The 27,041-nt window shown below is 35.5% G+C and overlaps 1 protein-coding gene and 1 long non-coding RNA gene across 2 annotated transcripts in view; one reads left to right on the top strand and one right to left on the bottom strand.

The window, feature by feature from the left end:
- The window catches only part of LOC135276991 (uncharacterized), a 66,815-nt gene extending 43,385 nt beyond the window's left edge, over nucleotides 1–23,430 (top strand). The window contains exons 2-3 of the long non-coding RNA XR_010344598.1: nucleotides 18,178–18,259; nucleotides 23,162–23,430. This is a non-coding gene — a long non-coding RNA (uncharacterized LOC135276991). The remainder of the gene's footprint in view (nucleotides 1–18,177; nucleotides 18,260–23,161) is intronic.
- ACVR1C (activin A receptor type 1C) overlaps nucleotides 5,513–27,041 on the bottom strand; it is a 108,508-nt gene continuing 86,979 nt past the window's right edge. The window contains exons 7-9 of the mRNA XM_021665906.2: nucleotides 26,228–26,352; nucleotides 23,668–23,798; nucleotides 5,513–13,149 (exon numbers count right to left, since the gene is read on the bottom strand). Coding sequence (XP_021521581.1) covers nucleotides 13,024–13,149; nucleotides 23,668–23,798; nucleotides 26,228–26,352 — 382 coding nt within the window. The 3' untranslated portion in view covers nucleotides 5,513–13,023. The remainder of the gene's footprint in view (nucleotides 13,150–23,667; nucleotides 23,799–26,227; nucleotides 26,353–27,041) is intronic.

The raw sequence follows: 27,041 nt of genomic DNA, 5'->3' as shown, positions 1-27,041 counted from the left end.
AAAAATAGTTGCATGAAATCCTAGAATCATAGATACACATGCAGTGTTCGTACCATTTCCAGCAGTTCTAGTTGACATGTATATTAGAGAAAAAGGTGAGAGATTAGCCAAGGGAGGAGAAAAGGAAGGGAATTGAGTTGCTGTGAAATTCTGTGTCCAGAAATAGACAGTTTCAAATTAAGATTTTAAAATATTTTAAAGAGGAAAATAAGGTTATCATACTTATAGTTTAGATCACTGATAGTTATCTGAAAGAGAGTAAATTGATAGGAGAGGAAATGGAGACACAATATGAGAAAAGACCATGAAAGACACCAAGGTAACAACTGCTAGGGGCCTGAAGTGAGACAGTGGCATGGGGCATACACAGCAGTGACATAAAGATGAAGAGGAAGGATAGATATATTAAGGAAGAAGGGACAGTTGGACTGGGTTGTCAGGTTGAACAAGAAGGATCACAGGCAGGGAAACAGGTTTGTCATGAAAAAAATGAGTTCATATTTGTCAAATATTTGTATCCAGAATCTATAACGTATACTTACAACTCAATAATAAGAAAACAAACCACCAGTAAAAAGTGGGCAAAATATTTTGATGTACTCCAAATATACAAAGTCAGTATATATAGGAAAGGAAGCTAAATATAATTAGTGATCACAGAAGTGCAATTTAAAATAACAGTGAGAGGCTGGGTGCAGTGGCTCATGCCTGTAATCCCAGCACTTTGAGAGGCTGAGGCGGGAGAATCACCTGGGGTCAGGAGTTCGAGACCAGCCTGGCCAACATGGTGAAACCCTGTCTCTACTAAAAATTCAAAAATTAGTCAACAAGGTGGCGTGCACCTGTAATCCCAGGTACTCGGAAGGTTGAGGCACGAGAATCGCTTGAAGCCAGGAGGCGGAGGTTGCAATGAGCCAAGATCGTGCCACTGCACTCCAGCCTGGGTAACAGGGAAACTCCGTCTCAAAATAAATAAATAAATAAATAAATAAATAAATAAATAAATAAATAAGATACTACTGCACTTCACCAGAAAAGCTACAATGAAAAACTCTGGAGCAACTATTATTCTCATACACTGACAGTATAAACTGGTACAAACACTTTACACCCCTAAGTATTTACCTAATTATACTTGTAAGTATTTACACTCCAGCAATTATAGTGTTAGGTATTTACTCAGGAGAAATGAAAGCGCATATCCACAAAAAGACTTAAACATCAATGTTCACGGCAGATTTATTCATGATAGCCCCTAACCGGAAACAATCCAAGTATTCAACAAGTGAATGCATAAACAAATTGCAGTGTGTTAATAGAACTGTACCCAGCAATATAAAAGAACAAGCTGCTGATACATCTAACAACATGACTGAATGTCAAAAACAGTATGCTAAGCAAAAGAAGTCAGACACAAAAAATTATATTTTGACATTGGAATCAGAAGTGACTATGTTATATCCAAGTGAATACATAAAGAAGAGGTTGGACGTTAGGGCCCGGATCTTGGAAGAGAAGTCTGGGACAAGTATGCAGGTTTGAACATCGCTAGCCTTATTAAAGGCAAAAGAGTAGATGAGATTATCAAGGAGGGGTGTTTAGGAGAGCCAAAGCTAGAAGTGGGTAAATATGAACATTTTAGGGACCACAAAAAAAGGAAAATATGGTCCAGGCGTGGTGGCTCACACAAAAATTAGCTAGGTGTACTGGCGCACTTCTGGTCCAGCTACTGGTAGGCTGAAGTGGGAAGATCACTTGAGCCTGGAAAGGTCGATGCTGCAATGAGCCGTGATCATGCCACTGCATGCCAGTTTAGGTGACACAGTGAGATCCTGTCTCAAAAAAAAAAAAAAAAAAAAAAAAGTGAAGAATGCAGAGGAAAAGAAGAGGTAGGGGGAGGACAATCAAGCAGAGGAAAATAATCATGGGAGAGGACATTCTGTTGCAAAGGCCAGAGAGAGACAAAGGAAGAAAAGGGTAAATATCCTTGCACCAGACTACTACAAATACTTAGCACAGAGAAGGCCATTTTACAAGACGAGTCAAAAGTTCTATTGTAGTGGGTCGAGGAGTGAATGGGCAGAGAGAAGATGGGGACAGAAAATGTACATCTACAAAAGTTTGCTTTGGAAAAAAAAAAAACTACAAAGTCTATGTATTTCTGAATGTCATATTTCTACCCTATTGTAACTTTTTGGTTATTTCACAAATACCTCACAGTGACGACATCTTCAGTAAGATGTTTATGTTATCGCCCATATATTTCTGATAAAGGAAAAGCTGACATAGCGAAAAGTGCATTTTATGAACTAGTTCATGTATTACATAAAAGTAAAGATCCAGATTGCAGTATAGAATTGAAATGCGTTTTGCAAATTCTTGCTTTTGCTCTATACAGAAATCCTAGGATGTATTTCCCCTGTTCCGCTTCACTTATATCTTATATGATTGTCACCTTGTGTTTCTCCATTTAAAAATAAAAGGCAAACTCAGCAGTTCCTTTTTCTTAAACTGCTTCAGTAACCAGCAGTTGCCACATTAAAAGCTTTAGCTGCAGGACTATAAAAATAGCCTAATGCTCCCTAGCAAGTAGCTACATTTGAGCTGGTTCTCTTTTCAGGGATGTAGCAAGGTCAAATCTAATGGCCAGGGAAGGGCAGTCTGTGAGAGAGAAGGGAAATCCAGTTGACATTCACAGGGCAAAAGTGCATTGTGCTTGGAATTTTTTGTGTAAATTTTAAAGAGTGCTCACATTTAACCACCTGCTTGTTGTTTAGAAGGGTTCAAATGAACAATTTCAAGCACAATTGAGTAACACTCAAAAGAAAATCAAGTGTAATTTCCTAAGTTGCTGAAGCAAGGATTCTTCTGTGAAGCACCATTAGTATTTCTAAACCTGATTTGATTATATTTGAAGTTTAATGCATACAGTTCAGTGGCCCCTAGAAATTTCTTTGTGCAAAGATAGAATTACAAGGTAGACCTTTATAAATGATTGCTTCTGTGTATTTTTAAAAATTATTTGTGTCATAATTGTAATAAAACTAAATTATTAAAGATTAAATGTCATTTCTTATGACAATGTTTTGCTTTGCATTTAAGATAGATTAAAAAGTAGGGAAAATATACCATATAAAAACATATCACACCAATTGTATAGCTCGTCTTGAAATTTTTCACCTGTGTACTGCCTGTAAATATTTATCAGAGAAGAAAGGGTATGTTGGAATCTTCAGGTTACTTTGATAAATCTCTTAAGAGGGTAATTCTTTTACTGCCTTTATTAAATATCAACTTCACATGATCACTGCTGCTTTAACACCTTCAGAGTCTCCCTCAATGACAGGATCAACTTTAAACGCTGTAATCTAATCCTTACAGAATCCCTCAATCCCAGCTCTGTAGCTTACTCACTGCCATGAGCATCAGCCTTTGTTCCAGACATGTTTTCAACCAGGGACAACCTCTTCCTTGTATTCTACTTACACGAATCTTTCCCATCCACACGACTCAACACATCAATTCTCTTGACTCTTCCAACATAATCAATACCTGATTTCTATGTCTTCATTCACATTTAATATTTATACCCATGCTAGGCCTTAATAATTTCCTTTCATACAACATCTCTCGCATCACTATCTTCTAACATTAGATAGCTTTCCATGTTTATATCTCGTCTTCCCAAATTGATTATTCTCTTGAGTGTGGGAATTTATTGCTTTCTTCACACTTGAGTGACTGTTAAGATACTATGCACTTAGCAGCAATGTTGATAAAGATTTGTTAACTAATATTTGAAGGAAAAAGAATATTAACCTCTTTTAAATATAGAAGTGATTGTAATTACAATTTTGTTACAGCATTAAAAGACACAAAAACAATTAAAGCACTCTGTGGGAATAGGTTTCTAATAAATAGATTTTAAAGAAACTATTCAAATCAATGTTTTAATAACTCTCTGCCAAAATAGGTATATTTCCTCTAAAAGTCATTGAGTATTTCTTGGAAAATCACTTCCTGAACACCCCATAAAACAGCCTGGATTCAGTAATCCCCTAATCTCCAGGAATTTGTCCTGATGGAAAAAGTAACTATCCAATCTTATATTCACACTGCAGGTAAACTATTGCATCAGTGTGAACGTTCACCAAAGTCTGCACGTATTTGTGTTTTAAAATTAAGATGCTGAAATTACAGAATTACAACTGAGGGGGTAAAAGCTACTGCTAATGCTGCTGAGACTAAAGCACTCGTTTCATTTCATGCCTAGGTTTCACAATCTACACTGATGTGAAATACATATTTCTGCAACTTTAAGCAGCAGCTAACAATGAAGCAGTTGAGAACCTGACTTAATGATTGTTAACAAAGAATATTTGGCTAGTGAAGCTGGTTGGTACTGACTTAATGCAAGATATTCAGGATATTATTAATAAAACTGTCCTCCCAAATAGAAAAAAGAATAGAAAAGCAAAAGAACTTAAAAATCTATACCAAAAGTAAAACCAATTCAGTATTCTGCCTCTCTTATGCTAAGTCTCAGAAAACATCAACTTTGTAGGGTTCAGAATATAAACCAAACACCTAATCTTCTCATAATGTCATTCTGAAACAGCCATCATGAATTAGAAATTGGGCTGAACTATTCTTGATTGGGTAAGAAACCCAATCCTAAGGTTTACTGCAGATATTGGGGCATGAATAATGAGTTTCATAGAGCATTTCTTTTACTGTCCAAAACAATATGTTACTTTCAGTATTTTAAAACTATATCTTCAAATGTAAGTGAAATGACCCCTAATTCCCTAATTCCAGTGCTCAAGGATTTAGTCATTATGATACTACATACTAGTATATATATAATTGAATGCCGATTAATGCTAAATGCTATAAAATAAAATTACACAGGCTAAACAGGTGGTGAATGACAAAGTGTGCTACTTTTGAAAGGGTAGCAAGAAAGGCTTATTTGGTATGATGGCATTCTTACAGAGACCTTTAACATTCCAGGCAGAACAAACAGTGAGGGCAAAGCCCTGGGACAGGAACGTATTTGGCAAGTTCAGGGAATAGCAAGAAGCCAGGATCTGGAGAACAGTTGGCGATGAATGTGGGGACGCTGGAAATGAAGGTAGAGCCGTTGTCTGGTTCCATGTCCTGAAAAGGCTTGTAGACCACGTGTTTGTGATTTTAAGTGTAATGGAAGCTATTTTAGGCTTGAGAGCAGGTCAACCCAGTAGTCTTTCAGTAAATGTTTAAAAAGTGCAAAAAACCAGTTGCTTGGTAGAAAAAAAGAAACAAAATCTATTGTCCTAAGTTACATGTAGAGAAATGGCTATTGAAGAAGTGTCCCTTCTAGCTCTGAAATTCTAGTATTCTACAACTCCTTGGTTAAAAAGAAGGAAGGAAGTAAAATTCCAGTGCCCAGTGGAGCCAGCATTTAAGTCTCTAACACCCTCCCCATACACTGCATACAAATAAAACACAATTAAAAAATAATAGAACATAATTGTATAGAAACCAAAATATGACACATCTTCCTTTATTTAAAATAGAGCTCTATATGCTTCACAGAAACAAGTGCAACAAATGCTTAATTTATTATCTTTGCCACTTTACAAAACAATACATTTTCAGAAAATGCATACATAAAAATATAACATTTAGGCAGATAATTATTTACATTTGAAGACAGATGAAAGTTACGCAATAATATTAAAAAGCTTTAAAATAAATACTTTTATGACTTGCTGTTGGTAAAGTTAAACATTTTGGTATAAAGGCTATCACTGAGTTTTTAATAAATTCTAAAATACTATTATTTCTAAATAAAATAAGTCTATACATATTACTATAAAATGCATATTTTCACAGACTAGAAATTAATGAAACATCTGATTATCATTCATTCATCTTTCTTTGGAATTTGAAATTCTCTTCACCTTCAACATTTAAATTACCACCACTAAAATCTCCATCTACATATTTTTGATACAGTGTATTGCCCAATTATTATTTTACAACCTAATTTATTTTTTCATACTTCTTCCTTATATATATATTCCTTTGGGCCTGTCTGCTGAAAGACAATCTCTTTTCATACTTAGAGTATCAGCTAGCTTACAAAAAGTCTTTACAACGATGATTCTTTTCACAGTAGTTCAAGAGTTCAAGGCATGTTTTGCAATGTCAAAATGCAATGGTTTTGACATTTGTAATATGTTCTTAGGTATAAGAAAAGTCACGCTACCAAAAGAAAAGTATAATTAGTATTAGTACTTTGAAAGTCAATCCAAAATTCCTTTTTTGAGATCTGAATCTAATTTTCTGTTTTTAGGACATTTAAAAACCTGAAACGCAGATCAAGTTTGAATAATCTTCTCCAGTCTAGAATCAGAAGAGTACATGAGCTTGACACTAGTCATTGTGGAAATGAACTAGAATTTAATATTTTGGCTCAGATACTCTCATTTTGTATAAAGAGAAGAAAAGGGCTGGGTCTTTAAAAATATTTAGTTACTATTAGCCTATGGAAGAAATAGAAATATTAATACATTTTATTCTGTTTGCATTTGTTAGACAAAATTTAGGCACACAATCCTCTCTTTACAGGCAAAGTCAATAGTTAGCTCCATGCATAGAATGAAAACTGTGTGGAAGATTAGGGTCCATGTGCCTTGCTGCAGATTGTCTGGGTTGAAAAATTAAACCAACATGATAAACATATAACCTCTCTTCTTCTCTTGGGAATGCCAGGATGAAAAGATAAAGTATTATTTCTTCTAAGTTCTTTGTTCAATTTGCAGATGTCAAGAATTATTTTGCCTTTTTAATTCTCATTTTCTGAAGATGTATAAGCAAGGCCATTCTTTAAACATATATAAGCAAATAAGATGCTTTTCTGTAAACTATAAAATTATGTCTGGGAGCCAATTGCAGTTGGGTTTTAGCCTCCACATGCCCCTCAGCTGGGAGTATTTGTATAGAGCACAATTGGGCCGACTGGATGGAATGACAGTGGGTATAGGGTAACCTCCTAAAGCACTCAGATTCTTAGGGGCCCCATTAACATTCAGATTAATGTAGCCCACAGTGAACTCTTGCACTTAAAACTATTAGGTCTGGAGAGAAAAACTTCTTTTAGGATAACTTGGACCAATGATCAGGAAATACAATCACATGTGAAAATATTAAAATCTAAGATGAAATAAATGTATTCATCTACAACTGAAAGAGAAAAGTATCCTGGCAGTTCTATTATTATTAGGGGAATTTTAAAAAAAGGGATTGTTACCTAATTTTACTATAGTATTATATTCCAAACTAATAATATAATGGCTTAGTTTTAAAAGATGTCAAAAGCAAAGCAAAACAATTTGAAACAGCAGAAATAAATTTAGCAATCACATTATGGGGCATATATTTCAAATTGTCTTTTCCAGTCACTATTTCTCAAGTGGAATTCAGCATTAAAGCAAAAGTAGACATTCTTTATATGTTAGCTAAAAGCTAGAATACAGTTAACAGCTAGTCTTTTTAAGTTTTAAAACAAAGTCATCTCTGCCATTAACAAATACCCTAGAGTGCCGAATGAAGAATTACTGGAGAAGTTATGAGGTGAAACTTCTTATACATGGGTGAAGAACTTAAAATCTTATTAAGAAATTCATGGTGTAGCAGTTTGGACAGGTTAAAACGTAACTAAAGAAAGACAGGAATTATAGAGTGATTTGAGGTTGATGAGATCTGGCAAACATTTTTTAATGCACTGAAAGAAGATGAATACTGAAGACAAACTAATGAGAAACTGAGTGGGGGTTGGGGAAGAGAGAGAGAGAGAAGTCAGATAATATTCCACTGGACTTAGTCCCAAATTCAACTATCAAATCACGTTTCACCCCATTCCAAAGTACAAAAAGAAAGAATAACCCCTACATAAAGGGTGGGGGATGTCAGGAAGGTTCTCTAATCATTACTTGCACTAAGAAATTCTGTACTCTCGCAGTTCCTAAATTTTATCCATTAATTTTATCAGCATCGCAGTGGTTGCCTACTTAGCTTGACACACATTCTACAACTCTGTTAGCCTAGTTTAGTTTTTCTCACTCACCTCACCCTGAGTAAGTACATAATTTTAGTAGAAACACAGAGAAGTGGGATTTTATCACCATCATTAAATGGCACATTATGTTAGTGTGCATTCAAGGTAGGCTTAGATGTGTGCGAATTAATTTTTAATCAGTAAAAATTGGGGATATGGCAAGGAACTGTGCTGGGTGCCACCACTAGGCTATCTTTCATAAGAGTTCTGCTAATAACTAGTAGTCATTTAATCTCTGATCCTCGGTCTCGTCATCTAAACAAAGTTGGAATCAAGTTATAAAATTAATTGTTTCTAATTCCCAAATTCTGGTTTTTGTTTTGGGCTGTAACACATCTGAAATAATTTAGAGCAATAAGGGATTCTCTTTCATTAGAAGGCTAAATTCCAGAATGGTTAAGTTAAATAATAGTCATTTTTAAAATTAGGAACTAATGATAATGTCGAAAGACAGTGAGGGAATATTAAGGAAAAAAAGTGAGAAAAATAATGAAATATAAAGCAAGGCTAGATGGAAAAAAGAAAGTCAAATATATAATTTCATTTAAATGTTTTGAAAAATGCCTGTATTATAAAAATTCTACTTAATATTAAAATTTTAATAAAACTTACATTCCAATTGACTTTTTTGTTATTTAGAAGAAGCTCTCAAAAGAATTAATGTTTTCACTAAAATAGCAGAAAAATTCCATGTAGGTATTAGCATATGGAGCTAGAACAAAGCATTGTCAAACAAATGGTATGTTTCACAAAAGAAAAGATGTTTAAAATATCTTCAAAAACCACAGTGGTTTCTTTCCTTTTTTCTCTTTTCTTTTTTAGACAGAGTCTTGCTCTGTTGCCCAGGCTGGAGTGCAGTGGCGTGATCTTGGCTCACTGCAACCTCTGCCTCTTAGGTTCAAGGGATTCTTCTGCCTCAGCCTCCAAAGTAGTTGGGACTACAGACACACACCACCACACCTGGCTAATTTTTGTATTTTTAGTAAAGACGGGGTGTCACCATATTGTCCGGGCTGGTCTCGAACTTCTGACCTTGTGATCCCCCCGGCTTGGCCTCTCAAAGTGCTGGGATTATAGGCGTGAGCCACCGCGCCTGGCCAATGATGCCATTTTAAGATACTAACACTAACCATTTCTAAGTAGCTTATAATTATGTGTTTGTGAATTTATTTAAAGGAATGATTATTGAAGACATCCACTGCCAGCTAAGGCATTCATTTGATAAGGTTACTTTCTTAATTTTCCACTGGGAAATAAAATATCTATATTTTAAATTTATTTAGCCAAATACATTCTCATATTTATTTCAATCAAAGACTATGCCCTAACAAGCAATTTTAAGTTGTTTATTCAAACTTTGTATAATGGCAAACATCAGCTCCCTGTTTTCAGGTGATTTGCTAAGTAGGCTCCCTGGTACTTTTGTGTAGACTCAAAGATAACCCTGAGTTTTCTCTGCCCCAATGAGTCACATGGTGGCAAAATTCCAGAAAAATAGAATTAGTTTTGTTTTGTTTTATTAGTAATTCTACAATAGAAGATGTACTAAAATAATAAATTATTGTGGAATTTCTAACCTAATGAATCTATTGTAGATTTTCATTTTTAAATAAAAGCTGATTTTAATTTTTTCAGATACTGCAACCAGGTTACTATTTTCATACAATCATGGAAATTTAAAATGCAAAGTTAATTGAAAGTATAAAGATGAAAAGCAAGTGCTATGCCTAAAATAGTGCACGACAGTCATGTTTCACTTAACTCTCAAGTCAGAACATAAATTAAGAATTCTAGATGTGACATGCCAAATATTTTAGACATAGAAGAAAGCATACAACAGAATCTGTACCAATTACAAACTTAAAGGCAAAATTTACAAGGCAACAAGTTCATGCTGAAATACTGACAACAAATAATGTTTCTCTTATTTTCAGAAAGTGATGCTGCATTTAAATCCCATCACCACTTTATACAGTACTGAAAATTTATGATAGCATTTTCCCAAGTCCTGTATTAAATCCCAAAGCCAAAATATCTGTAAGGATTAAAGAACACTGATAATCCGAAACTAACCTAAGAAGAATTTTTTTTGCTTATAACAAAATTTAAAAGAAATAAATATTACACAATGGGACTCCATTAAAAACAAAATAAAATTTGACAGCATAAGTATATACAAGAAGTCTGCCTTATGCTCTAAACTTCATTATCCTATTTTTGTAAGTGAGCATGTTCTATATATAATCCTGTTAAGAGTAAAGGAAATATTACAACTTTTAACATTTTCCTTATCATTTTCTGCTGCTCTACTCCCTTTCTTAAAAAATGTATTTTTTAATTGAAATATAAGACTATTCAGTTAGGAGTCAGTTAACCAATACAAGAACAAGAAAAATACCTCAAAATGTACTAACATACAGATTTCTTCAGAGTGCAAGTTGAACCAATAAAATATGAAATTATATTTAGACACCCTCAAATAAGCTACAAAACATAATGACAAGAAAAACGGAGATGTTAAAACATCCTCTCTTAAAAATTCAATAAGTATATTTATCCAATGTAAATAAAACAGGAAATATCATTCTTGTTTATTTGAGATGAGTATAATCATAGTAAATAAATAATTTCATTCTTATATACGCAGAAAAACAATCTCTGAGAAACTAGTAACAAGCAAGATTACCCCTTCACATAGGCTCTTTTAAAAAATCACTTCACATAGTCACTTTTAAAAACCAATGATATATTTAGATTGTCTGTAATATCCAAATAAAGATACTTTCTAAATGTGTTGCAAATGAAAGCAATTTTCAGACCTATCCTAGAAACCCACTGTCAAGCAAAACTCAAGACATCCCACTTCGTATTTTATCTGTCAATTTATTTTCTCCCCCTACACACTCACATCCCTATTCCCATTCCCAAATTAGACTTTAAAATCCCTGAGGGCAGGACCTATCTATCTTTTTATTCCCTCTCATACCTGATATTGTGGCAAGCAAGATATGTGGTGCTCTATGGTGCTCTATGATTATTTAATAAGTGGATGAGTGCGTTAATGAGTATGGAAGTATCGGCAAACTCCATAGCTTTCAGTTTTTCGCCTGCCTTATTTCAACTCAGTAAAATGAAAATGGATTCAGTAACATATTTCCATAGTGAAATGAACCATAATTACTAAATTGTACTCTCTGAGAAAATACAGAAGCATATCTTTCAGAACACTGTTGCCCAAGCTGTGCTTTGCTTTATAGAACACTTAAATATGGGGATAGTAAAAAGTTTCTTCTCCTCTTAGTAAAAGGGTTCCTTCCACCATGGTCAGGTAATCTGTAAAATCCAGTTTAAAAAAATTCAAGTAGCACTTCTTTACTGTTACTAGGGTTTTTTTTTTTTTAACTGTTATCAGTAGCATTTACTTCACTCATGCTAACATGTACTATCACTTTCTAAGCAAGTATCAAAGAACACTTTGGGTCTTGGATCATCTCAGCAGAAGAATGTTCTAAGGAATGGAGTTTGAGAGAAGATGTTTTAGGAGAATAAAAGACACCATGTTAAGTCTCCTTTACCAAAGTAGCATTATAGATTTGAAGGGCATATGTAATGTCCCATCAAATATTCATTACTCTGTGTCCACAGAAAGTAGAATGAAGGCAAAACTATTATGAGCATTCTTCTGTACTTACTCGCTCATTGTGAAAGAGTAGAGGAATATGTATTTGCTGTTTCTGATACCCTCTGTAGGGTCTGGTTGTTACACTTCATTGAAGAGTTTTCTTAAATCTTCTCAAAATATTTCCTTGCTTCCTCCTTCCTATTCTGTCTTTTCTTTCTAAATGTGTATGTACAAAGGAAATGGGACCTCTGAATTGTGTCTTAAAAGACATTTTCAGACAATATTTATGTTTGATTAATCTTTGGAAGAGTTCAGAAAACATTAATACTCATTAACAAGTGGGGTAACCATAATACTTCTGTGAGAAAAAATGTCAACAGATGCGGTTCTGAGATTTCATGCAGGTCCATTATGATTCTGCAAAATAACTCCGTATGCCTTCTGCATGACTAAACCACAAATATAATAAAAGCTATTGCATAGGGAGAAAAGCACTATGAGAATTCAGGGGAAGTAGGAAGCTAGCTAACTCTATGATGTGTATTATCACAAGATTTGGACCCTAGTGCCAGCTCTGCCTTTAGCTGTGTGACCTTCGGACATTTCTCAGTGTCTCAGGATATCGGGTATCTCTTTTGTAAATGAAAGAAACAAGTTTAGTGGTTCAGTGACTGCCGCAGTAGTGGATTATGAAGAGCAGGAGAACAGCAGAAAGGGAGACCAAGCACGTGGGACACCATCCTCACTTACATCTTCCCCTGAGCAGCTCCACTTTTACATGTTTGATATATTAAACTTTAGAGCAATATTTATTTTTAAAAGGTCCTGCTAATTTAAAAGGGGGAAAAACATAGATTACATAAGCTAAATTTCTATTTAAGATAACATGCTCTAGTTCACATGTTTAATGAATATGCTTTCATCTCAGAAAAAAAGTTTCTACATCTTTTCCTGGTCATTCATGTGCTCTTGGTTCAAGTAAAATAAAAACTTAATGACTATATTATTTTTATAGAGCTTATTTTATACCTTTGTAATATAGTTCTTTCTTATTAAATAAAAAGATGACTTGAGGTGTTGCTTTCAAAGTAAAATTAAACATAACATAGAAATTGGATGAATTCAACTCCTACCCATGCTTAACTTTAGAGTTATCTTTTCATGCTGCCTTATGGGCACTTAAATACTGTACTGCCTTATCTTTGAGGTAGAACAAAAAAATGGCAAAAACATTCACATAAAGGGGAAAATGGAAAAGAAAGCTGTGAGAGATTTCTTCTTAACATAATTATCATCATTAGGCTTTGCAGTCTTCTTTGACACAAAGTTGAGATATAGTCTTCTTAATACGAAGAGCAGTTAGGCGGGCTGCTCCATTGGCATACCAACACTCACGCATTATTCTCCCCATGACTCGGAGTGCCTTTAAGAGAGAAAAAAATAACAAAGACTTTACTCACATAAAACAGAGAACAAAAGAAGTAAAGCCATAAATCCAGGAATTGATGCTAAGCTTTAAGAGATGGGGTCTTGCTATGTTGCCCAGGCTGGAGTGCTTCACAGGTGCAAGCATAGAACACTCTTGTGCTCAATCAATACTTCTGCTTAATCTTCCAAGTTGCTGGGAAACAGGCATACACCACTGTACCTGCCACTGATGCTAACTAAGCTTTGATGAAGAAATAGTAAATTTAAAACAATATGAGAAGATGATTAGGGTCAAACCGCTTCAAAAATTCTATCAAAATGCAAATATTAACCTTGTAGAAACTAACTAAAAAATGTTTCAATCCATTGGTTTCTGGGGATATGGGACATGAAAAACATCAAGGGTTATGGGAAGGCTTGGAAGTTCCCTGTATCTTGATATTGGTGATGAGTATACATGTGTAGACATATGAAAAATTCATCAATCTGTATACTGAGATATGTGCATTTTACCAAATGTAAATTATACTACAATAAAAATTATGATCCAAGTAAAAATATCAAAAATTCTGGACTTTAAAAATGAACTAGCAAAAAGATAAGATAAATACTCAGAGGGGAAATAATGAAAATGCATGAAACCAGAGAAATACAGGAAACTGTGGAAGCAGGTGGCTGCTGTAGTGATATCTGCTACTCTCATGGTCTAGAACGTCAGAATTGATGGATCGTATGTAATAGAGAGTATAGCCCACAGCACACAGAAAGTTTCAGATCAAGATTCTGGCCTTTGGTAGGCTGAGGTGAGAGGATTGCTTAAGCCCAGGAGTTCAAGACCAACCTGGGCAACATAGAGAAACCTTGTCTGCAAAAAATTTGTAAAACTTAGCCAGGTTTGGTGGTCCCAGCTATGCAGAAGGCTAAGGTGAGAGGATTTCTTGGGCCCAGAAGTTCAAGGCTGCAGTGTGCCATGATCACACTGCACTGTAGCCTGGGTGACAAAGGAAGACACTGTCTCAAAAAAAAAAAAAAGAAAGAAGATACTTAGAAATTCCTCAATTTAAGGATAATTATTTCCCTGAAACCTTCTAGGGGAAATTGCATAAGTCTTGGCTCTCAGTGAAGAAAAAAACAATCAAGCCCATCCCTTTAAACATTGCAGTAAACCTGAGCTCAATTTTTTTAACAAAAATTCACAAACACATGAGGAAAAAAGATACCATAACCAAGTCAACTGACAGTAGTTTCAGCCCATAAAAAGATTAGATGCTAGAATTAAATGATATATAAAATATGTTTTAAAGGAAAGAGAAATTCAAAATATGAGTTGAGAATATTTTAATTTTAATTTTTTTTGCATATATATATTTCATTGCACTTTAGGTTCTGGGGTACATGTGAAGAACATGCATGATTGTTGCATAGGTACAGACATGGCAATGTGGTTTGCTGCCTCCATCCCCATCACCTATATCTGGCATTTCTCCCCACGTTATTCCTCCCCAACTCCCTACCCCCCACTGTCCCTCCCCTAGTCCCCCTGACAGACCTCAGTGTGTAATGCTCCCCTCCCTGTGTCTATGCGTTCTCGTTGTTCGATACCTGCCTATGAGTGAGAACATGTGGTGTTTGATTTTCTGTTCTTGTGTCAGTTTGCTGAGAATAATGGTTTCCAGATTCATACATGTCCCAAAGGACATGAACTCATCGTTTTTTATGGCTGCATAGTATTCCATGGTGTATATGTGCCACATTTTCCCTGTCCAGTCTATCATCAATGGGCATTTGGGTTGGTCTTTGCTATTGTAAACAGAGCCACAATAAACATAGGTGTGCATGTGTCCTTATAATAGAACGATTTATAATCCTTTGGATATATACCCCGTAATGGGATTGCTGGGTCAAATGGAATTTTCTATTTCTAGGTCTTTGAGGAATCGCCACACTGTCTTCCACTATAGTTGAACTAATTTACACTCCCACCAGCAGTGTAAAAGTGTTCCTATTTCTCCACATCCTCTCCAGCATCTGTTGTCTCCAGATTTTTTAATGATCACCATTCTAACTGCCATGAGATGGTATCTCAATGTAGTTTTGATTTGCATTTCTCTAATGACCAGTGATGAGCATTTTTTCATATGTTTGTTGGCCTCATATATGTCTTCTTTTGAAAAGTGTCTGTTCATATCCTTTTACCACTTTTGAATGGGCTTGTTTTTTTCTTGAAAATCTGTTTTACTTCTTTGTAGATTCTGGATATAAATCCTTTGTCAGATGGGTAGATTGCAAAAATTTTTTCCCATTCTGTTGGTTGCTGGTTCACTTTAATGATTGTTTCTTTTGCTGTGCAGAAGCTCTGAAGTTTAATTAGGTCCCATTTGTCTATTTTGGCTTTTGTTGCCAATGCTTTTGGTGTTTTAGTCATGAAGTCCTTGCCTATGTCCTGAATGGTTTTGCCTAGGTTTCCTTCTAGGGTTTTTATGGTGTTAGGTCTTATGTTTAAGTCTTTAATCCATCTGGAGTTAATTTTAGTGTAAGGTGTCAGGAAGGGGTCCAGTTTCTGCTTTCTGCACATGGCTAGCCAGTTTTCCCAACACCATTTATTAACCAGGGAATCCTTCCCCATTGCTTTTGTCAGGTTTGTCAAAGATCAGATGGTTGTAGATGTGTGGTGTTGCCTCTGAGGCCTCTGTTCTGTTCCATTTCTCTATATCTCTGTTTTGGTACCATGCTGTTTTGATTACTGTAGCTTTGTAGCATAGTTTGAAGTCAGGTAGTGTGATGCCTCCAGCTTTGTTCTTTTTGCTTAGAATTGACTTGGCTATGTGGGCTCTCTTTTGGTTCCATATGAAGTTATTTTCACAATATTGATTCTTCCTAACCATGAGCATGGAATGTTTATCCATCTGTTTGTGTCCTCTCTTATTTCTTTGAGCAGTGGTTTGTAGTTATCCTTGAAGAGGTCCTTTACATCCTTTGTTAGTTGTATTCCTGGGTATTTTATTCTCTTTGTAGCAATTGTGAATGGCAGTTCGTTCTTGATTTGACTCTCTTTAAGTCTGTTATTGGTGTATAGGAATGCTTGTGATTTCTGTACATTGATTTCTGTATCCTGAGACTTTGCTGAAGTTGCTTATCAGTTTCAGGAGATTTTGGGCTGAGATGATGGGGTCTTCCAAATGTGCAATCATGTCGTCTGCAAAAAGAGATAATTTGACTTCCTCCTTTCCTAATTGAATACCCTTTATTTCTTTTTCTTGCCTGATGGCTCTGACTAAAAATTCCAATACTATATTGAATAGGAGTGGTGAGAGAGGGCATCCTTGTCTAGTGCCAGATTTCAAAGGGAATGCTTCCAGTTTTTGCCCATTCAGTATGATATTGGCTGTGAGTTTGTTGTAGATAGCTTTTATTATTTTGAGATACATTTTATTGATACCTAGTTTATTGAGATATTTTAGCATAAATGGCTGTTGAATTTTGTTGAAGGCCTTCTCTGCATCTATTGAGATAATCATGTTTTTGTCTTTGGTTCTGTTTATGTGGTGAATTACGTTTATAGACTTGCATGTGTTGAACCAGGCTTGTATCCGCAGAAGGAAGTCTACCTGATGGTGATGGATAAGCTTTTTGATGTGCTGTTGCAATCGGTTTGCCAGTATTTTATTGAAGATTTTTGCATCTATGTTCATCATGGATGTTGGCCTGAAGTTTTCTTATTGAGTCTCTGCCTGGTTTTGGTATCAGGATGGTGTTGGTCTCATAAAATGATTTGGGAAGGATTCCCTCGTTTTGGATTGTTTGGAATAGTTTCAGAAGGAGTGGTACCAGCTCCTCTTTGTATATCTGGTAGAATTTGGCTGTGAACCCATCGGGACCTGGGCTTTTTTCAGTTGGTAGGCTATTAATTGCTGCCTCAACTTCAGCCTTGTTATTGGTCTATTCAGGGTTTCGACTTCTTTCTGGTTTAGGCTTGGGAGGGTGCAAGTGTTGAGGAATTTATCCATTTCTTCCAGGTTTACTGGTTTATGTGCATAGAGTTGTTTGTAGTAATCTCTGATGGTAGTTTGGATTTCTGTGGAACCTATGGTGATATCCCCTTTATTGATTTTTATTGCATCTATTTGATTATTCTCTCTCTTCATTTTTATTAATCTGGCTAGTGTTCTATTTTGTTGATCTTTTAACAAAAACCAGCTTCTGGATTTATTGGTTTTTTGAAGGGGTTTTTTGTGTGTCTATCTCCTTCAGTTCTGCTCTGATCTTTGTTATTTCTTGTCTTCTGCTAGCTTTTGAGTATTTTTGATCTTGCTCCTCTAGCTCTTTCAATTTTGATGATAGGGTGTCGATTTTAGATCTTTCCTTGCTTCTCATGTGGGCATTTATTGCTATAAATTTTCCTCTAGACACTGATTTAAATGTGTCCCAGAGATTCTGGTACATTGTGTTTTTCTCACTGGTTTCAAAGAACATCTTTATTTCTGCCTTCATTTTATTGTTTATCCAGTCAACTTTCAAGAGCCAGTTGTTCAGTTTCCATGAAGTTGTGGGGTTCTGAGTAGTTTCTGAATTCTGCTTTCTAATTTGATTGCCCTGTGGTCTGAGAGACTGTTTGTTATGATTTCCCTTCTTTTGCTTTTGCTGAGGAGTGATTTACTTCCAGTTTTGTGGTCAATTTTAGAGTAGGCATGACGTGGTACTGAGAAGAATGTATATTCTGTGGATTTTGGGTGGAGGTTTCTGTAGATGTCTATTAGGTTTGCTTGGTCCAGATCTGAGTTCAAGTCCTGGATATCCTTGTTAATTTTCTGTCTCCTTCATCTAATATTGAAAGTGGAGTGTTAAAGTATCCCACTATTATTGTGTGGGAGTCTAAGTCTCTATGTAGTTCGTTAAGAACTTGCTTTATGTATCTGGGTGCTCCTGTATTGGGTGCATATATATTTAGGATCGTTAGCTTTTCTTGTTGCATTAATCCTTTTACCATTATGTAATGCCCTTCTTTTTTTTTTTTTTTTTAAAGAAAGAAGAAAGAGGAAGAGAAAGGGGGAGAGAGAACAGGAGTCTTGCTCTATTGCCCACGCTGGAATGCAATCTAAAAATAGGTATTAAAAACCTCTTTTATGCCAATAATTGTGCTTAACAGTGGAGACAGGAAGGAATAAGGGAAGAAAATAAAAAACAAACAGCCAACCAATATTTCATTTAAGTCTGTGAAATGCTATGCAAATGCTCAAGAGTGATTTACTTCCAATTATGTGGTCACTTTCAAAATAGGTGTAATGTGATACTGAGAAAAATGTATGTTCTGTGGACCTGGGGTGAAGAATTCTATAAATATTCACTGAGTTTACTTGTTCCAGGTCTGAGTTCTAATCATAGATGTCCCTGTTAATTTTCTATCTCGTTGATCCATCGAATATTAACAATGTGGTGTCAAAGTCTTCCGCTATTATTGTGCAGGAGTCCAAGTCTCTTTATAAGTCAATAAGAACTTACGTATCTGGGTGCTCCTATATTGGGCACATGTATATTTATGATCATTGACTCCTGTTGTTGCATTGATCCTTTTACCATAATGTAATGTCCTTCTTTGTTTCTTTTAGTCTTTGTTACTATTAAAGTCTATTTTGTCAGAGATGAAAGTTACAACTCCGGTTTTTTTGTTTGTTTTTTGCTCTCCATTTGATTGGTGAGTCTTCCTCCAGTCCTTTATTTTGAGTCTTTGTGTGTCCTTGCTTATGAGATGGATCTGGATACAGCGTACCAATGGGTTTTGACTTTTTATTCAATTTGCCTGTCTGTGTCTTTGATTGGGGCATTTAATCCATTTAAATTTAGGATTAATATTGATATTTGTGAGTTTAATATTGTCATTTAATGCTATCTGGCTATTTTGCCCATTAGTTGATAAAGAGTCTTCATTATAGAGATACTCTTTACGTTTTGGTAAGTTTTTGGGATGACTGATACTGGTTGTTCCTTTCCGTGTGTAATGCTTCTTTCAGAAGCTCTTGTAAAGCAGGCCTGGTGGTGATGAAATGTCTGAGTGCTTGCTTGTTCACGAAAAATTTTATTTTTCCTTCATTTATGAAGCTTAGTTGGGCTGGATATGAGATTCTGGGTTGATAATTCTTTTCTTTGAGGATATTGAATATTGACCCCCTACTCTCTTCTAGTTTGTAAGGTTTCTGCTGAGAGATCTGCTGTGAGTCTGATAGGCTTCCCTTTATGGGTAACCTGACCTTTCTCTCTAGCTGCCCTTAGAATTTTCTCCTTTATTTCAACCCTGGTGAATCTAACGATTATGTGTCTTGGGGTTGCTCTACTTGAGGAATATCTTTATCGTGTTCTCTGTATTACCTGGAGTTGAGTATTGTCCTTCCTTACTAGGTTAGGAAAATTTTCCTGAATAATATCCTGAAGAATATTTTCCAGCTTGGATTCATTCTCTTCATGACATTCAGGTACACCTATCAAACATAAATTAGGTCTTTTCACATAGTCCCATATTTCTTGGAGACTTTGCTCATTCCTTTTTACTCTTTCTTCTCTAATCTTGTCTTCTTGTTTCATTTCATTAAGTTGGTCTTCGACCTCTGATACCCTTTCTTCTGCTTGATCAATTCGACTGTTAAAACCTGTGCATACTTGGTGGCGTTCTCCTATTGTATTCTTCAGTTACATTAATTCACTTATATTCCTCTCTAAATTGTCTATTCTTATTAGGATTTCATCAAATCTTTTTTCAAGGTTCTTAGCATTGGGCTAGAACATGTTCTTTTAACTCACAGAAGTTTCTTATTATCCACTTTCTGAAGCCTAATTCTGTTAATGGAATGCACTCATTCTCCATCAGGCCTTGTTCCCTTGTTGATGAGGAACTGTGATCCCCTGTAGAGGGAGAGACATTCTGATTTTGGGTATTCTCAGCCTTTTTATGCTGGTTTCTTCCCATCATTGTAAATTTATCCACCTGTCATCTTTGTAATTACCGACTTTCAAATTAGGTCTCTGAGTGGATGTCAAACTTGTTGATTCCCAGCACCAGAATCTGAGCAACCCACTGCACCGGCTAAAACAGCAGCATTAAGATTCACGGTGCTTTTCTGCCCAGGATTCTCCGGTCTGGCTTCCTTCTTGAGTCCCTTTTTCAATCAGCTGAATGGGCGACTCTGCCTTCCCAGAGCTCCAAACGTCGACCAAAAGGGGACTCAGTCCCGTTTACTCTGCACCAAGAACCGCCATGCCGAGGCGCCAGCAAAACCGCCACACCAGCCACAAGAGTCACACTGGCAACCCATGGGGCTCCTCCACTGGTAATCTCCTGGTCCATGAGCAACAAAAATTCATCTGAAAGTGTGGCATCCTCTCGTTCTCTGCACTTTCACTGGGAGCTACAATCCTGAGCTGCTAGTAATCGGCCATTTGGATCTCTCTCCGATGCCCTTCTTTGACTCTTTTGATGTTTGTTGGTTTAAAGTCTATTTTATCAGAGTCTAGGATTGCAACTCCTGCTTTTTTTTTGCTCTCCATTTGCTTGGTAAATCTTTCTCCATCCTTTTATTTTAAGCCTATGTGTATCCTTGCATGTGAGATGGGTTTCCTGCATACAGCACACTGATGGGCCACACTGTGGCCATTTCTCAAGGATCTAGAGATAGAAAGTCCATTTGACCCAGCAATCCCACTACTGGGTATATACCCAAAGAACTATAAATCGTTCTACTATAAAGACACATGCACACGTATGTTCATTGCAGCCCTGTGTGCAACAGCAACCAACCCAAATGTCTTCTGAAACCAACCCAAATGTCTATCAGATAGACTGGACAAAGAAAATGTGGTACATATACACCATGGAATACTACACAGCCATAAAAAACGATAAGTTTGTGTACTTTGTAAGGACTTGGCTGAATCTGGAAACCATCATTCTCAGCAAACTGACACAAGAACAGAAAGCCACCCACTCATAGGTGGGTGTTGAACAATGAGAACATTTGGACTCAGGGAGGAGCATCACACATTGGGGACAGTTGAGGGGGTAGAAGAGAGACAGCAGGGGGTGGGGAGAGTGGGGAGGGATAACATGGGGAGAAATACCAGATATAGTATGCACCTAAAGTGAAATAAATAAATATAAAAATAATATAAATAAATAAAAGAAATATGACTCAAACTTTTCTAGAACTGAGGAAAGTCACAAACCACTAGAATTGGATAGTCTAAATATTTCAAGCAAGATTGACCAAGAGACATCTACACCAAAGACATCATAGAGAAACTGCAGAATGCTGAAGACAGAGAAGTTCTTAAAAGCAGTCAAAAAGAAAGGATAAATTAACCAAAAATATATTGATTATTTGCTGACTTCACAATAGCAATAATGGAAGGCACATAATAGTGGAATAATAATTTTAAGATGTTTAGAGAAAATAACTGTTAACCTAAGTTTCTATGACTAGACAAACTATTTGTTCAAGACTGAGGACAAAATAAAGATATTTTGGATACCCCCAAACTGAAAAATCTTACAATCAATCACTAGGCCCTCTCTAAAATAATAAAATACTTTTAAAGGATGCACATCAGGAAGTCAGAAAATGATCTGAAAGGTAAGAAGAAATGTTGACCAAAGAAAATGATAAACATGTGAATAAGTCTTATTAATGATGGTATAAAATGAGGCCAATATCTAATACAGGAGATTAATATAAAACAAGACAGAAGTACTGGACAAGAATCACATATATCAGCAGTGTACAAATTGATCACACCAAAATAACTATGTTGGGCTTATTCCAAGAATGTGTATTTGGTTTAACAATGGAAATTCTATAAATGAAATTCATTACATTAAAAAATTAAGCAGAATGCTGTATCATCACCTCATAGATAGAGCATATGCTTCTATTGTGTGGAATACTACACAGCAATGAAAATGGACAGATTATAGCTACACATATATAATGGAGAGAAAAAACATTTTGAAAAGAAGATCTACAGTAAGTTTCAATCATGTTAGTTTCACAAATATGCAAAAGTAAACAACATGTTGTTCTGCTGAATATATGTATATATTCCAAAATATATAGAGAGAGAGATATATATATAGAGAGAGAGAAAGAGTAAAATTCTAAAGGAAAGCAAGAAAATAGTAAAGAAATAATTGATTATAATAGTAAACTCTCAGAGGGGTAAGAAATCTTCAAAGGTATTGAAAAATGTTTTCTATTTCAAACCTGGTAGTGGATTCACAAGTTTTCATTCTATTATACTTTAAACACTATAAGTTTATTTTGTTTCATGTACATAATTAATATTAGAAAATTTTAATTTCAGTTAAACTACAAATGCTTCAAAATTTGCTTCTCAAATAAGTATGTAGGAAAGATATCTACACAAAATATAAAATAACAAAATGCAAATCTTGTGTTTTGAATTAGAAATTAGAAAAAGGGCTGAGAAACGATTAAATTAGAAAAAGGACTGAGGAACATGAAGGAACAGAAAAAATGAGGCAAAAAGGCAACTATATGAAACATTCCCTAAAACAAAGCCAGACTAAAAGACATCACCTAAAAAAACCTCATTCTTTACAGTAAAATATGGCAAAAAATAGACAGCAATAACTGAAATGAGGGAGATTAAAGTATCAGAATGGTTCTGGGACTAGTTAGATGGTTTACAGTCTTTTCCCCACCTTCTACTCTTTTTCCTTGTAAGAGCTAGAAAAAAAAATCTTCACATAAGGCATAAGAAGCACTGCAATAATCATTTACTGTTTGTCTAGTAGGTTATGGTTAAATACTGGTTTGCTGGAGATGACAAGATAAATAACAACGGTCTCTGCTGTGAGGGAGCTTTTCTAATAAGAGAGAGTAAGTTCAAACTCCAGCAGGTTGAGATGAGGTATAACTTACTGAATATAAAGATGATTGGAATTGTAATATTCTGTGTGGCAGACATTAACTACCCACTGAGTTTACCTGTGTTCCCCACAGTTCCTAGCCCCCTTACAGTTTGGTGGGACCATGTGACAAGTTATGGTAGGAGCCATGAGTGGAAGAGACGTGTGTCACCTGATGCCGAAGCATTAAAGAGCCAGTGTGTGATCCTCCAGCTTTTCTCTTCACCTGACCTAAAGATCTGGAAACTATGTGTCCAAGGATCAAAATCAGAGTGATTACTGAGTCACTGCAGTGAGAACAGATGCCATGGAGAGTTGCCTAACCTTCAGAGCACTTTCTGTAAGCAAAAAATAAAGTCTTGTGGAAAGTCACTGAGATTTCAGAATTTGTTACTGTCACATAACCCAGCATTATGCATGCATCACTAAAGGGAAAAAAATCCTTCTGAAGACTTATAAAAACACATATGCCTACATACATGGAATGAATTGGATGCTTACACTAAGAAAGAAAAACTATATGGTCTCTGAAAATTCTCCCTGATATTCACCTCAAAAAATATAATAAGAAAAATATACATAAAAACATATTAGCCTTACTTCACAACTTTGCCACTGGTTTGGGATACTTGGTCGAAACTTCTGGTCACAGACAACCTTTCTCATTTCCTCTATAGAGGGATCTGAAGGCACCATGTCATAATAAGGCAATTGGTACTCCTCAACAATTCCTGTAAGAAATTTGCATAATACATTTCCACATGCAAATAATAAACAAAGATGTCTATTTCAAATATTACCAATTAAGTTTTCTAGGCACAAGTGACACCCCAGGGAACTGGAAAGTCAAGTTTATTAAAATAATGTATCACTATAAAATCAAGGATATAAGTTTAAAGCACCCAGTTGAATAGTTATATAAACTTATGAAATTTTACAAAATTTTTCATAACTATAAATTTTATGAGTATATAAGTTATAAAACAATTTCCTAATTATATAATATATAACATTTCTATAATTTATATAAAATAAATTTTGTTTTTCTATTATTGAAATTATGTAAATTTTTATTCAATTAAAATGCCATTATACAATTTAAAAGCAATGCCTGCTTTCTTCTGATTATGAAATTTGTAGCACAGCTTCATTGTTTTGTGAATGAAGTACCTATATTTTCCCATCAGATAATTTTTTTAAAACAAAACAGCTTTCTTTCTTTGAAAACTTTTAGGCAATCTTTTTAACGTTGGATTTCTTACGTTTAGACTTTAGAACGACTGAACCTGAGAATGTCCTGGAGAAGAACCCAAAGGTAGTTGAAGATGGATAGTTAAACATGAAGATTAATATTTAAAGAGTCTCAAAGACAACGACAAAGATGACCTTAATTATCAGAATACTGGTTAAATTCCAAGAAATTCCTAAAATCTTTTTAATTAACTACAGTGCTTTTAATTTAAAATATGTAAGGCTTCCCATAATACTAGAAAACTAATTCTAATTCATGTCTGCTAAATTACTATTTTTACAGTTGAAAAGTTAAGGACAAAAATCTAAAAGCAAATCTAGACTAATATCGATATGAAATTTTTACAAAAAAGAATTAACATGTTTGAAATCTTGCTATTTGCCATGTATTGCCCTAAGGCCTTTACAGGTTTTAACTAATCAGTCCTCAAAACTACTGACTAAAGAAGGTACAATATTATTTCTATTTTATAGATGAGGAAACTGAGGCACAGAATGTTATAAATTTGTTCAGAGACATAGAGCTAGTAAGTGGCAAATCTGGAATGCAAACCCTAGTATCCATGTTCAGCACCACTATAATTCTATTGCATTTATAAACAGTTTTAGATCCCTGAATGTTTTACAATATCATCTATGAATAAAAGAGAAAAAGTTGTATATTTGCTCATTCAGACATAATTTGAACCTTAGAAGCTTTTCATAAAATCTGCAAGGTTTTTTAAAAAATCAGATTAATGTAATGCAAATAACATCAATACAAAGTGCAAAAAAATGACAATAGTTTAATAATGACAGCTCTTTAATTGAATGTTTACTGTGAACAAGCTCTGTACTAAAAGCTTCACATGAATTAATTCATTAAATCCTTAAAGCCCATGAGGTCAGTTTTTGTATTACCTTCATTTTACAGATGAGGAAAGTCAACTAAGTAACTTGCCTAAAGTTGGACATTCAAGCAACTGCTAAACCAATGCTCAATCCTAAGTCTGTCTCACTTGAAAGAAAAAACTAAACCATTTTCTACCAGCATTTAACTGTTTCTTCATTGAAGCAACATTTTCATCAGACATATTTACAGGGCTCCCCCCTTCCTAATTATTCTCATTATTAAGTTCTTTTTCCCTTTTTTTTTTTTTTTTTTTTTTGACATGGAGGTTCGCTCTCGTTGGCCAGGCTGGAGTGCAATGATGTGATCTTGGCACTGCAACCTCCACCTCCCGAGTTCAAGCAGTTCTCCTGCACAGTCTCAGCTGGGATTACAGGTATGTGCCACTACACCTGGCTAATTTTAATTTTTAGTAGAGACAGGGTTTCTCCATGTTGGTCAGGCTGGTCTCAAACTCCCGACCTCAAGTGATCCACCCACTTTGGCCTCCCAAAGTGCTGGGATTACAGGCATGAGCCACCATGCCAGGCCACATAATTCAGTTCTGAACTGCTGGGAGCAGTAAAGGCAGGAAGTTTGTCTTTGCCCACTTCTTTCTACACCTTTATTCAACCCCACAACATTTCTCATATCACAGGGAAGAAAAGAAAAGCTTAAGAAACTGAACCCTTCAAGTCCTGTGGCCTCAGCAAATTATTTGACTTCTTTGGGATATAAGTTAGGAATACCAGCTGTTTACAAACTCAAAATAATTTTCAAGTGCTTCATAAAGTGTCATATGGAAACAAAAATTATCAGGAGAACTGTCACCCCACTAGGCAGTAATCACAATATAAAATCTCCATTATATGCAAGATGTCTCACATTTGCCTCTGGAAAGATATCACTAAAAGGTATTCTCTTAAATACTAAAAAAAAAAAAGATTCAATATACTGCTTGGGGAAACAAGATAAAATATTACATCTTGTATTCAGAGAATCAAGGAAAGGCGAACACAAAGGATATTTCCAAAATTTTACCTCTAACTGAACACCTTCGGGCTATTTCCCAGTAAACCAGACCAACAGAATAGATGTCAGCTCGTTTGAAGGACTCAAAGATATTCACATTCATTGTATCATCAAGCATTTCAGGAGCCATATACCTTCAAAAACATGCACGTTTCAGATTCTGTGTATGACTTTATAGCAGTTCAGTAAAACAATCTTAAGAAATTAAGATAATTCATGCCATTTTAAAAGATAGATTTGAAGCACTATAATAGAATAAATAAAATTAAAGACATTATTGACTCAACCATCAATTTAAAAAAACTTTTTTTTTTTTTTTTTGAGATGGAGTCTCACTCTGTTGCCAGGCTGGAGTGCAGTGGCACGATCTTAGCTCACTGCAACCTCTGCCTCCCAGGTTCAATAGATTCTCCTGCCTCAGCCTCTCGAGTAGCTGGGACTATAGGCACGCACCAGCATGCCCAGCTAATTTTTGTATTTTAGTAGAGATGGGGTTTCACCATGTTGGCCAGGATGGTCGCGATCTCCTGACCTCGTGATCCACCCGCCTCAGCCTCCCAAAGTGCTGGGATTACAGGCGTAAGCCACTGAGCTCGGCCTAAAAAAAACATTTTAAATAGACCTAGAGGTCATTCCACTCAGTGTTAAAGCAGGTGTGCCAGGAGCCTACTGCTTGGAAAGTGTGAGTTGGAGGGACACTCAATGAGCAAAGCACTCAACAGGAGAGATGGCACTCAGTTGCCACCAGTAGTTTGTTGCCATGGAAAGCTCCCTGAGGGCAGAGTGTGTTTTATTCATCTGGGTGGGCCCAAGCCTCCAACTG

The sequence above is a fragment of the Aotus nancymaae genome, unplaced genomic scaffold, assembly GCF_030222135.1.
Source record: "Aotus nancymaae isolate 86718 unplaced genomic scaffold, 86718_ANA_hifiasm-v0.15.2.pri h1tg000029l, whole genome shotgun sequence".
In the NCBI taxonomy this organism is placed as follows: domain Eukaryota; kingdom Metazoa; phylum Chordata; class Mammalia; order Primates; family Aotidae; genus Aotus; species Aotus nancymaae.
This window is presented reverse-complemented; position numbering and strand designations above follow the sequence as displayed.